The 14,479-nt window shown below is 37.6% G+C and overlaps 1 protein-coding gene across 1 annotated transcript in view; it reads left to right on the top strand.

Annotated features, from left to right (window-relative positions):
* Positions 1-14,479, top strand: part of CPED1 (cadherin like and PC-esterase domain containing 1) — a 303,302-nt gene that overhangs the window by 83,484 nt on the left and 205,339 nt on the right. Inside the window, exons 5-6 of the mRNA XM_082661907.1 lie at positions 9,451-9,583; positions 10,778-10,946. Coding sequence (XP_082518033.1) covers positions 9,451-9,583; positions 10,778-10,946 — 302 coding nt within the window. The remainder of the gene's footprint in view (positions 1-9,450; positions 9,584-10,777; positions 10,947-14,479) is intronic.

The raw sequence follows: 14,479 nt of genomic DNA, 5'->3' as shown, positions 1-14,479 counted from the left end.
AATGGGATTTGCAGCAAGCTACAAAGTGAAATACATTCATTTCCCTAAATAGAATCTTAGAATCCTTCGTCTGTAGTTGAAGTTATGATTAGAAAGGATATGTACTTGGCAGAAGTATAATTAACTGAATGAATGGAGTTGTTTTGGAAGATGCTTTACTCTTTGATGATGGGTTGGGTGTGCTTCTGTCTGGGAGAGACGCATAGACTCTATTATATGGTAAACCCCATTCAAATCCTGTGATTCACTGCTTCGATAACTTTGGGGACGATTTTCTTTAAACTTCTCTTAGCACCACCTAATGGTAAAAATGATATCATAGTCATAGCAGCAGTTACAATCCCAGTGTTGATAGTCATTTCACAAGAAAATGTGTAGCTTATCAAAGGGTCAACTTACCCCCAAATAGACAAAAGTAGGTAATTCAGCCACGTTAACTGAGAAGGCCTTTTGAAGGACTCTCTTGCCTCATCCATTTCTGCGTGGGCTCATAAGTACTGGTAAGAATCCTAGCCTCAGAGGTCAGAAGAATTCTAACCTTCAACCTAGTAGAGGCGGAAGTCAGGAATCCTATGGTCCCCGTATGAGGAGACCTGAATTCTAGTTCCACACAGCTACTAAGTATAGTGACATGACTCTGGGAAAAGTACTTGGTCCATTTGTGCCTCTTTTCTAGACTTGTAAGATAGGAGCAATTAGAGTGACCATTCTTTCCTCACAGAGTTGTCATGCAAATGCTTTATAAAAGAATATGTGTTGTAAATCTATAAAAGTAATATTAAGGTATCATTTCTATATTGCTCAAGATATCCATGAGTTGATTCAGAGAGAAAAATTGAATGAGGTGTTCAGTTTTTCAGATTGACATAAAACTGTCACAACAATATATATTGTTCTTCTTTTTGGAGGCATGCTGATATGGAAAGAAAGCATATTGATGCCCAAGTATTTATCTAAAGTTAGAGGTTGAGTATAGAGAGTCATCAAACACGATTAGTAGTAATTTTGTGTTTGTTTTACAAATAGATTGGGGCTTTATGATTTATGCCACAAGGTTATATTATAGATAAATTACCCTCAAATAATAACACATGGTAACATTAATTTTTTACTTATCATGTGTCAGACACTGTGTCAAGCCCTTTATCTACTTACTCTTTTAACCCTCTGTAACCATCTGTGGGGCAGATACTGATATGCCTTCTTTAGATAGAGGAATGGAAGCTCCAAGAACGTCTGAGCTACACAGCTGGAAAGGAGCAGATCCATATCTCAGGTACCATGCTCTTGTAACAGGCTTGAGCCACTATACTGTATTTTAAGCCTGTCCCTTATAATGCAAGAAAATAAGAAAGGAGCTATTTAAGAAAGCCTAATACCTGGGCCTAATGAGAAAGGGAACTTGTTTACTATTTATTATTATTATTAATCATCAGTATTATTATTTGATCAACTAAAGTAATTCTTATAATTTCTTATTTATCATAATATTTACATATAAGGAGATATTAAGTGAATTTGCTGCAGGCAGGAGATTGTTTTGCTTTAGTCATTTTTGTTTGTTTTAGTTTTTTAATAGGGAACTCAGTAACAGATGGGGATTGCCTACCCTGGGAGAGTCAGAAGCTCAGGTCCTCAGTGCTCACTGGCACTTTCCTGAGGGTCCTCTCTACCTTTCTTCTGTTACCTTTTTATCTGATGTGCCCGCTCAGGCTCAGCTCCTCAAGCCATCCACAACCATTTTTAGGCAAAGTAGAAAATTTCACGTGACAAACCTCATACCGCAGCCGTATGCCTGGGGTTCGGGGCAACTCAGATGTGGGCGTAGCCACCAGCCTGAGGTCTGGGCCTCTGGAACGACAGTGACCACTTTGGGCCACGTGGAAGGACCAAGTATTAGTAGTCCTGGCTCGTCGAAGCTGCTCTTTTGACCTTTTTTTTTTTTTTTTTCGGTATGTGGGTCTCTCACTGTTGTGGCCTCTCCCATTGTGGAGCACAAGCTCCGGACGTGCAGGCCCAGCGACCATAGCTCATGGGCCCAGCCGCTCCACGGCATGTGGGATCCTCCCAGACCGGGGCACGAACCCGTGTCCCCTGCATCGGCAGGCGGACTCTCAACCACTGCGCCACCAGGGAAGCCCTCTTCTGACCTTTTTGGGAGGGCTTTTAGAATTCACTGGCTGTGCTGCCAAAAGGGTTTATAAAGCACCAATCTGGGGATGTGAAATTAATGAACGTAAGTAGAACAAAATTACGTTTTGTGGGTGATACATGATTTCTGTCTGAACAAGTAATCGCCTTGACCTGATGGCGCATCTGCTGTTGGGTAGTGGCGAGTGCAGACTGAGCCCGGCTGCACATGTGTGGATCCCATCTTGACGTCTTAATAGCCCACTGTCCTTGGGCAAGTTTCTTACCTTCTCCATGCTTCAGTTTTCTGTCTGCAGTATAGGGACAATAATGACTCTGCCTCCTGGGGTTGGTAGGAGGATCGAAGGAGTTCGTGCACTTAAAGTACTTGGAACAATGCCTCACACAGAGTCAGCAACCCACGAACATTAAGTATTTAATAAGCATTTCCATAAATATTAGTTGCTTCAGTAAGTATTTCCATAAATATTCGTTGATAAGTACTAACCACTGCTCCTATCCAGTTGGTGAGACCCATGTTTTTCAGGATTCACTAACCTGGGAATAAAGCTAGGATCTTTTTTTTTTTTTTTTAACGTCTTTATTGGAGTATAATTGCTTTACAATGGTGTGTTAGTTTCTGCTGTATAACAAAGTGAATCAGCTACACATATACATATATCCCCATATCCCCTCCCTCTTGCGTCTCCCTCCCACCCTCCCTACCCCACCCCTCTAGGTGGTCACAAAGCACTGAGCTGATCTCCCTGTGCGATGCAACTTAAAGCTAGGATCTTAAAATGGTCACAAAAACATTTCTTTGCCTCCACCTACACTCACTGTCTTCAGGCCTCTTCATCTCAAAATCCTGCTTCCAATCACTTTTGGATCATCCTAAAGCAATCCTTTCATTCATTCCTATCAGACCTCACATTCTTTTTGGATAAATTTATTTATTAATCTCTGGTGGATCTGGAAGGAAGTATCTATAACTTACCTATACACATAATTTCAACAAGCCCTAATATAATGCCCTAACTTTGATATAAAGGACAAATAAAAGGCAAGTACTTTATAGTGTAACAATTTGTAATCTAATATGTAAATGTTTAGGCATAATGACAGCATAAGGAGTAATGAAATAGTCAAATGCTCCCTCTTTTATTTGGAATCTCCATGAATGTGACAGGTACAAATTCAGATTGGTGCAGTTGTATCATAAGGAAACTAAGATTCCATGGGTCACATTGCTGTTGGTGAACAACTCTTGAGACAGTCACAAGCAAAACAAAGTATAGTGTTCCCTTGCTTGACTATGAAATCACACTCCTGAAAAATTCAGTGTATGTTAAAACTGGGTAAAATGCTTGGGGTTTATATATAAAATGGAGTCAAGCTCCAGGTTCAAATAATTACCAACAGGCTTTTCATCCACTTCAATGTCCAGTGAGACATTCAAAAGTGATATAGGGTGGGGGAGAATTTATTGTTTTGCACAGAGCGATATTCAACATAGTAACAGCTGTTGTGGTATGTGCCTTGGTCGATGAGAATGGTTATCTCACTATTCAAACAGGCGCTGGACTCTGCACCTTACCAATACATTCCAAATAAACATCAGCCTTATCCTACATAAGGCAGAGATCTGGGCTTTATAACCCTCATCTATTAAATTTCACTAGCATTCTTGATCATTGTGATGGCCTCAAATGCCCCCTTTGTCTTAGAGGGTGTACCTTATGTGCTCATGAACACAATCCTCTTATACTCGATACCGTGTCCACTATTTTCTCCATTTCTGCTCTGGTGCCCTGTGGTCATCTGCTGCCAGTGTAACCGCTGGTCACACCCACCAAAGGTGTTCTGCCACTGGAGTGCCCCATGGCAGAGGCTGCTGCTGCACCTGCCATTGTCTGTGCTGTCCCATGCCCAGTGTAAGGGATCCTGAGGTTCATGCTGTGCCTGCTTCTCCTCTGGCTGCTGCTGAAACTGTTGGTGCCATGTCCCATGTACCAGTCACTGTCTTGTCCATTGGCTGGAAGTCTACGGGTATTCTCAGAAGCCTGAATAAGTCAACACTAAATTGGTTCAGTAGTAAAAAATCAATAGTCAAAATCTTTCTTTACGTTATTTTTTTTCTATTGTATGTAATGTTACACTCTCACTAAAAAAAACATTCTTTCAGTATTATTTTAGCTTCTGACCTAAAACCTGGAGTGGCAGTAAGGCCTGTGGAATATAGGAGCAACATACTAAAAGCTCCCCTTCTCTTTCATGTTGTCCTGTTATCCTTGGACTTCTCTTCCATCCACTCTTTTTTCTCTAGGACAGATTCCTTACTATTAGGCTTTACCCACAGTTCTTCCAGTCAGAGCCAGACATAGTGAACTCCTAGCTGGACACGGATTGGTGTCACACTAAAACTCCATCACACTGGTAAATAATAACCAGACAGCATTCTTGTCATCATTCATTGACCATAGGGTTTCAAAGAACAGCAACAAAAAGTAGGTGTCTCGTCTTTTCTTAGTTTAGGGGGTTGGGATGGTCGTGTTTAATGTCATTGGGTTCTAACAATGTCACGACTGGACCTGAAATATTTCTGTTGAGCATATGGAAATAGGACTGCATTTATCCTTCAAATATAAAGCCATAGCTATTTATATTCTTGTGTTCCAAATATTGCAGAAGCGGGAATGTTTACTTTGTATCTAAATACAGAATTAAGAAGAAAAAGAGAAAGATTACGTGGTTAAGTAAACTGATCATGCCTAATTTATCTTTTCGGTTCAGTATTTTGTAATGTTTCTGTTTCTAGATTCCTTCTCTCAGTCCTGTGTAGGTTATTCAGCAGCCAATTTTAGAAGAGCTTGTGTCATTTAAGAGAACGAACTTTAAACTATATTCAAAGAGGACTACGAAAAGCAAAGATACCACCGGCAAAGTGATATTTAAAATTTTCCAGTTACGTGATTTATTGGTAAATCTACACGGGCTGTGCCACGAGCAAATCAAACAATGTGCCAGGTGTACTCTGAGCTTTTAATTAAGAGAAATTTTACCTTTTGGACAGATTTTAATAGGGTATTTTGCTGTTCGTAAGCCATTGAAACAACGGTTTAAGCCATTCGTGGGTGAAAAGCCCTTAATTATGTAGAATATAGATCATGAGGGAAGCAAAACCGAAAAACAACCCAAAATCCAATTGACTCATGTCAATTTGGAAAATTTCCAGTTGTGCCCTAATGTCACCTCAAGCCCCTGGGACTAATGGATTCTGTGAATGGTTTAAGTGATTTGGTAAATAAAAGCCAGATTTGGGGGACCGAAGAAAATGCTGAGTAAGGAGCAACATTCTCAGAGAAATCAGCCGTAGTGGTGAGTTGGAGGCCAGGTGAGTAGTTGTGAGGCAGCGAGCTGAAAACGTGAATCGCAAATCATTCCGTGGATAATGGCGGCCATGAACCGTTGTCACTTTTCACTCTAGATCCATGAAATTGAATGCACAGCCCTTATAACAGAAACTTAATGTACTTTTCTCTAAATCAGATTTTGCTCACCTGCCTGTGTCTGTATCACCCCCTCTCGCCCTGCCTCTTCCTCATAGCTATACGCCCCGGCAGCCAAGTGGCCCAAGGGACCTGACCTTGGCCCCAGGGGATTGAGCCAGGTGTGGCAGGGAGCTTAGGCAAAAATGTCCCCTCCGAGGGCTTCCCTGGTGGCGCAGTGGTTGAGAGTCCGCCTGCCGATGCAGGGGACACGGGTTCGTGCCCCGGTCCGGGAAGATCCCACATGCCGTGGAGCGGCTGGGCCCGTGAGCCATGGCCGCTGAGCCTGCGCGTCGGGAGCCTGTGCTCCGCAACGGGAGAGGCCACAACAGTGAGAGGCCCGCGTACCACACACAAAAAAAGGCCCCTCCGAGAGAATGCTGAGCATTAGGTTGTGTTAAGCAAACAAATAAATTAATTAAAACGCCCCCTCCAATAACAGCATGACTTACTGGTAAATAAGCCTTGAGGAGTAGTTTAAATTTTTTAATAGTTTTTTTGTTTCTTTGTTTTTGAGAGTAGAGTTGGGGACAATATGGCAGCCAAGGGGCAATTAGCCTTATTCAACACACAATGAAATTTCCGCTAAATTCTACTTTTACAACCCTCTTTTTCCCCTAGGCAACCCCCCCAGCTCACCAAAACACCATCCTGCACATCCGCTCTCCTCAATGGTCTCTTTGTCCACTTTCCTCTCTAACTCATTTATATAGATTTAAAAATAAATTTATTTTTTCCCATACTTCAAACAACATTGCAAAGATTTGGTTCCCATATAACATGTATCATTCTTTCTTAGAGAGGAAAAGAGGACCAAAGGAGCAGAAAACCTCTACTTTGATAATTTTTCACTGTTACTTAGCCTTTTCCCCTTTTGACTTAAAACTAGCTTGAATTTTTTCCACTACTTACAATCCAGGCTTTTGATTCAGCTTCCATTGGCTGGGTCTACAGAGTCAAACTCTAGCAGAGAGCTTGATTGTTAACTCATGACTTTGAACCCCTGAGTGAGGCCGCAGCTCACAGAATTTTTTAAAGCAATGACTGCACATCCCTAATTTATTGAAAATGACTGAGATATTATTGGATACCAGAGAATTATCTTCCCTAAGACGTTTAGTGTGTTTTGTAAGAAATAGCAAGATATGAATGACATTATCCACCACCCACCTATTTTAAGGCAGCTAAGTAGCAGCTTAGACCCGGAAGTGCAGTCTGGGATTGCAAGGACATGCAAACAAGTGGTGTTAACTGAGGTAAAATGCTGATGTCAAGGGGTGGTGGTGTGATGAATTGGAAGATTGGGATTGACATATTTACACTAATATGTATAAAATGGATAACTAATAAGAGCTTGCTGTATAAAAAAATAAATAAAATAAAATTTAAAAAACCCCCCAAAACAAAAAACTCTGTAGCTTGAGTTAGAGTGTGTTAAATCTCTGGAAAATAATATATGTATGTAATATAAGTATGTTTATATAATATATTAAATAAATTATATATAAATTAGGTAATTTATATATATGCATATGTATACACATATGAACACATATGCTAAAAGTAACTTGGCAGTACAAAAGATGCGAGATGTATGAAGAAAATATGAAGAATATTCTTATAGAAAATATTTATTTGAATTTAATGTCCCGGCCTAAATTCTACCCAGAGTAGAGAGTTTAGGGGGGAAAAATTCAAGATTTTAATCACCTTATTAACATCTTTAAAGACCAACAGTTATTTAACACTTCAGATATGAAGACCCTTCCCTCCCTTGGCTCAGTTAGTTGGTTAATTCTTTAGTCATTTACAAGATACAAAATAGGCCAAACGTACCTGGCTACTGATGGGCTTACCCAGCTCAAGGTGAAACTGAAGCACCAATTCAGAAACTCTTGTCAGGCTGTGCTTGGCTTCTGACTTGCCCTTGGTGCCCTCGTCTATGAGGAGTAGATTCCTGTGTCGCTCAGCTGAAACTGACATCCGCAGACTCCAGTCATATCACTGGTCAATTGAAGGGAAAGAACCTGAGGACAAAATGGTTCCGTAGGAACATGTTTGCTCTGTGTCATAACCAAAAATCTTTTCTGACATATTTCCATGTTTTTGACCTATTTCTGGCATTGGGATCTCTGGCCCTCATTAGATTTCATTTTGGCAATTGTCTCTAGTCTCTGAATGTTCTATATTTGTCTCACTCTTGGAGTCAGATATTATGAAAATATTGTTATTTTAAATATGTACTGGTTCACATATAATACGTTTATTTGTAAATACTATAGAAGTAGAGAAGGAAATTGAAGGTGATACCATGTACCGTTTATTATACAAAAAATATAGGGTGAAAATTGAAAACAGAGTTGGTCCGTGAAGGTGCCATTAAAGAAGAGCTATGTTCATGTGTGTTTTCACTTAAAATAGGCTCAATGAGTCACAGTGTTTGTGTCTTACATTTAAATTGAGATTGACTTGAATATACTTAAAAAAGAATTTGGAATCACTGTTACAAATTTCTAGTAAGTCATTTATTATTCTGATGTAAATGATATCAATAACATTTCATGGTTTACTCCAGAAAATGTTCCTGAGAAAAAGTTTAATATTAATAAAGTGATTAACTTATTTTTGCAGTGAGTGGGCTTAGACAGCTATTCTATTATCATATTTGTTGCACTCTAGGTACTAATGTTTGTGGGAGGTTGTGTTTCAAATTGTTATTAATGATGCTCATTAATTTATACCAAATTATTCATCTTTGGGCTTGCTGAAGTAGCCAAGTATTTTTTCTTTTCCTTTTCTTTTCCCCTGGAAAATTCATGTAGAAAAACATCAAAGCAAAATTAAGTTGCCATAAAGTAATAAAACAATCTTTCATGCTGCTTGATCATTGCAGTGAAATCATAGGGGCAAGAAATTGAAGTAGGAGTCTAGACATAGCTTTTATTACCAAGGAAAATGAGCAGAATTCAAGGTTTTTACGTTGTCATGGTCAAAACATAGAGGAGTCCATGGGGAAAATTGTTTTTGTAGAATTGCATGACTTTGACACTTCCACTGAAAAAGAACAGAAAGGAAGGCATTTATGGCTTGCATTTACTGAGTGCTCAGTAAGTAAGCAGTTGATTGATGGTTAGTTGGTGGAAACTTTATGCAATGATTACACTTTGATTTTTCTAACCTTGTACATACACCTATTTTTTAAAAGTATCAATACGAGTGTTCGGAAATAAGTCATTATTGTTGGTCTTTACTTTTACACACTTCAAAAACCCACTAAATAATATTTTACAAAATAATGAAGCACTCTGGTTGAGGTTACCAAGGTCATGAAGCATGACAAACTCTAGCACGTGAAGGACTGTATTGTCAGGAAATCAACTCAAGTTATCTATATAAAATTCTCATCGCAAACAGAAGTCAACTCCTGCAGCCACCATCCCCTAATCGAGAGAGCATCTCCTAGCTGTATGGAAGAAAGACCCTCTTGGTGTGGGACAGAAGGAGACATCAAATCTACTTCACCTTCTGAGAAAAAATTTTGAAATCAGTTATTATAATTGTTTTTCTAGTCTGTGGTAAGATAACATACTACAAAGCAAATGCCCCTCTAAACATGCCTTCATGCTTGAGGGATTGAACCTTGATTAGAATGGGGAGAAAATTTGAGGCCTATTTCCCTTGGAACCAGTTTAACATAGCAGACTCTATTATGGAAGCCATTCCAAAAGGAAACAATAGAATGACTGTTTTTTGCTCTGTTGAATCTTTTCAGAATTGCAACTTCCGGTGAGCCCCTCAGTGTGTCTGGATCAGAGCATACAATTAAAGCTGAGTAATTCAAGTCACCTTTTAAAAACAGTGAAGTCATATTTGTGGAAACCAGGGGACTGGAGACGTGAACAGCTGTAAGCTAATCATCTTGAATTGTTATGTCAAGCGTGCATTTTAAGAGATAGCTAATAAGAGAAAAGCACCAAACACATCTGGGGGTTTTACGTGTTTGAATTATTAGGTTCTGTTATATAAATTTTAGGCTATCTCTTCTTAATAAATAATGCCACCATCGATTTTCTGCTACACTAATTCAAATCTCTCTTGCCATAGAATAAACATTTGGGTAAATAGGACTCTTATCCAGGAAGTTACATTAATGGAAATTGAATTTAAAACCTTGGCCATGTGAAACTAAAATTTTAACTTCCATTTTATACTCAAATAACATGCCTTAGTCTACGAGTATGGCTGAATGATTTTTTTTTTATTATTTTTTTATGGCTCTGAGAAAGCAACTGTAGGGTACCAAGTTATTAAAGTTACCTTCAGGGAAAGGATTTTGTCATGTAGATAAATTATAGTGAAAAATTAAGAGATTTTAATTATCTTATCCAACACACAAAATAGTTTGCCCCATGTAATTTTATAATTATTAGGTAGTATTCCACAGTTAATAGTTTTTATTGAAGAATCATATGCATTTCTGCTTACCTAGACTTCAGAAGATGAAACAGCACACTCTTTTCATTGATCAAACTTAGATATTTGAAATATAGAAATATGATGCAGAAAAGAAAATAGTTATACATTTTGGTATCATTTATAATGAAATTATGTTTGTTTTATCACAAAATATTTAACTAGTGTTATTTTTCCTTTTTTAGACTGAAGTGTTTCCTAATACTTCATCCCTTAAATTAACCCTTATTTATCTGTGGTGCAGGTTATTAGGTAGAATCACATTAGTGGGGAAAGTATTTTGGCATATTTTTGGTGACCTGCCTGTCCACTATTGAGAAACAGTATCTTTTCTTGTGGAGGATAAGATAGAGCAAAGGTAGGAGAGGGCAGAACCGGAAAATTTCAGGGGTATCCTAAACTTTTATATGTATCACTTTTGTTGGGATGGTACCAGATGTGACTAATTTAAATTTTTTAGATCTTTAAGCCTCATTTTAGGTACAATTTTAGACATCGTTTAAGGCAACCCATACACTGAAAGCTGGGGTCCAGTGAGAGAGAGATGGGGTGTACAAAGCTCTGAGGCAATTTATAAATTACATACCCCAAATTATGGAGCTTTAATTATATTTTTAATTTTTTAGGAATCAAACCACAGTCCTAGCTCCACAAGAAACACTCTTGAGAGCCAAAGATTTATCCGTAATTCTTAAAGCGTATGTGCTGGTGACATCCTTAACTCCTCTGCGTGCATTCATTCATTCGACTGGCACGGTTTGGAATCCACCAAAGAAAAAACGCTTCACTGTCAAGGTAAAATTTCCATTGTTGCAGTTATTTCCCACAAAGTATACTGGAGATAAGTAAAGTGAGTTGGGCTGCCTTTCAACGACCTTTATGATTATCAAATCCCAAGGAGCAAAGATTGTATCGTTTTATTGCTGCAAGCAGAGATTTTCATTTAATAGGTGCAGGTTGAAAAATGAACTGGAAACAGCTTAATTCACTACGGATCACAAAGGCTACATCTTCTTTTTCTCTCAATTCATCTTTTTAGTTCAGTTCTTTGACCCATTGTAGAACTAGTTCTCAGCTGTGGTCTGTTTTTCTTGACTTTCCACTCATTCAAGAAAAATGTAGTCAGTGCAACAAAGGAAAATACAATTTTGCCCTTATGCTTTTTGCTTCATTTTTAGGAAGCATAATGCCTGTTTCATTTCACCATTCAATATGGAATACTTGCTGAGCAAAAAACAACGCTCTCAAGGGTGCCTGACACAGTAGCCATGACATAAAGCATGATGAGAAAGTTTTCAAGGTAGAACTTAATAATAACCTCCAAAAAGTTTAGTTATAAGAGGTAATTCAGGTTAGCTCATTCGAAAATAAGGTCTAGTGAGAATATACTTGATACATTTTAAGGAGTTTCTGATTTTACAGAAATAATTTTTCAGAGTGTAGTTAAGGGGAAGTGCACACATGCATTCTTTCAGTTTCTTCCCACTTCCTCTTATCTGTTTTCTGAACAATTATTTCTGTAAGATCAAAGATGCCTTCAAAGAACAAATACTACCCGATCCCTTTTATAGAAGGAATCTAAACTAGTCAAACTCAAAGAAGCAGAGAATAGAATGGTAGTTACCAGGGGCTGGGGAAAGAGGGAAATAGGGAGGTGTTAGTCTAAGGGTCTAAAGTTTCAGTTATGCTCGATGAATAAGTCCTGGAGATCGACTTACAGTATAGCGCCTATAGTTAATAATACTGAGATTTGCTAAGAGGATAGATTTTATGTTCTTATCACTAAATAAATAAATAAATAGGGTGGGTGGAAACTTTTGAAGGGGATAGATACGTTTATGACTTGATTGTAGTGATGGTTTCATGGGTGTATACTTATCTCTAAACTCATCAAATTGTATGCATTAAATATGTACAGGTTTTTGTATTTTAATCATAAAAATGGTATTTAAAAAAAAGAAGGCACAAGTGCCTTTTATAGTTTTGAGAGATTTAAAAGTGACTATACTTGATACTTTTCAGAATTTTTCTTACATAAACTGCACTTTAAGTTTTGGAAAATCTTCCAACAGTGAAAAATTTTTAAATGGTATGTTTAAAAATTGTCAATTAAAAAATAGGTAAGCATGACAAAAGATGCAGATGTTACATTACTTAGTAAAGTAGGTAACTGATATTTTAAGGAAATGGTGTTGATGACTTAGGTCTTAAGGGTGGTTTATTTTAAAGACAATCATCTCATCTCAATTATATCAGTATTAAGTGGTTTTTGATCAGGAAAAAGTGGAATCTAATTTGATTTGTCTTTCATGTTATCTCCCACAAGTCTGCACAGTGGCTGTTTATATTTCCCTAAGAACCTTTAATTATTCCCCAGTTGCCTTCTTCTATTAAGTTGAATTGTATGCAATTGCTAACTTGGCCAGTTTTGACCTACAAAAAATTACAGTTTCATATGATTCAACCAAAAATTAGAAATCAGATATAGAGAGATACAAGAATCATAATCCTCTATTCATGTCACATTCATGTATTCGACAAATGTTTGTTGAGCAGAGACCCAAATCCCTGTCCTTGTGGAACTTGCAACATCTGTGTGTGCAAGCCTCCTCTCTTGTTTTATCTGTTTCATTTAATACATTTTATCACCGTTTCCCACTTAATTATCCTTCCTCTCAAAGGCCATCATTATAATGATTTAATGTGTGTGTTTTTTGTGCATATTCTTGTAAAATAAGCATTTTTATTTTGTTATACATGCAAGTATCTTTAGCATATAAACTGTATTATATTAGATATTTTTTCCTTTATCTTTTACTATATATATATATATATATATATATATATATATATATATATATATATATATATATATATATATATATATATATATTAGGCCGTGCGGCATGTGGGATCTTAGTTCCCCGACCAGGGATCAAACCCATGCCCCGCCCCCTGCAGTGGAAGCGTGGAGTCTTAACAACTGGACCGCCAAGAAAGTCCCTCTGACTATTTTTTAAAATGCAGCACTACGTATTTTTAGGAAGAAACCTTCCACGTTGCTATGTGTATATCTTCTGTTACTTTTTCACTGATTTGCAGTATTAGTGATGTGTTTTCCCTTATAGTTTACCTCCCCACTGCTCCAGTGATAGACATCTGGATTGCTCCAGCTCTTGGCTAAAGCAAACAGTACTTCAAATGCACAAATCCTTGTATCTGACTCTTTATGAACCTGCATATGATTTTCTGAAGAGTGTATACCCAGAACTGGGATGACTGGGGCATAATACATAGGTTCATTTGATAGAATTAAATAATGCCAGCTCGCCCTCCAAAATGCCTGTGTCAATTTCCATACCCCCGCATAGGCCAACATTTGACTGTTTCCAGCTGTGACAGGTGAAAAGTGTTATCTCGATCTTGCAAATAGCTCAATTTGCCCTCTCTCTGTTAACTTTATCACAGTGTTATTTTTTGATTAGAAATCTTCAATTCATTAATCAAATTAATTTTTCCATAGGCTTCCTCTTTGGGGATTTAGTTTCAGAAATCCTTTCTTATCTCTAAGTCACAAAGGTGTGCTTCTCCATTTTTTTCTATTACCTTTATAATTTTCCCTGGACATGTAAATATTTAATTCAACTAGAGATCACCTCTGATCCAGTTTTTTTCTTTTTTCCTAAATATTCCATTCTCACGGGCTAAAAACTCATCATTTCCTATGAATCTGACATCACTTTTGTTGTATAAGTTTCCATATGTATATGGAGCCGTCTCTGATGTCTCTGTTCGGTTCCAGTTGGCCCACTGCACTCTTTTTTATTATTTTGGCAGTATAAGTATGTCTTCATGCCTGACACGGGAGGTACCTCTTGTCTACTTCTTCTTTTCAAGATTGTTAACTATGTGGTGGGCGTTTATTTCCTCATAAACATTTTAGAATATCAATTATACTTTTAAACTCGTACTGGATCCACCTCCTAGAGTAATGGAAATAAAAACAAAAATAAACAAAATGGGACCTAATGAAACTTAAAAAGTTTTGCAAAGCAAAGAAAACTACAAACAAGACGAAAAGACAACCCTCAGAATGGGAGAAAATATTTGCAAATGAATCAACGGACAAAGGATTAATCTTCAAAATATATGAACAGCTCATGCAGCTCAATGTTAAAAAAAAAACAAAAACCCAATCAAAAAATGGGCAGGAGACCTAAATAGACATTTCTCCAAAGAAGGCATACAGATGGCCAAGAGACACATGAAAAGCTGCTCAACATCACTAATCATTAGAGAAATGCAAATCAAAACTACAGTGAGGTATC

Source organism: Grampus griseus, assembly GCF_964374135.1.
Source record: "Grampus griseus genome assembly, chromosome: 9".
Classification (NCBI taxonomy): Eukaryota; Metazoa; Chordata; class Mammalia; order Artiodactyla; family Delphinidae; genus Grampus; species Grampus griseus.
The sequence above is the reverse complement of the archived record's forward strand: the minus strand, read 5'-3'. Positions and strand labels throughout refer to the sequence as shown.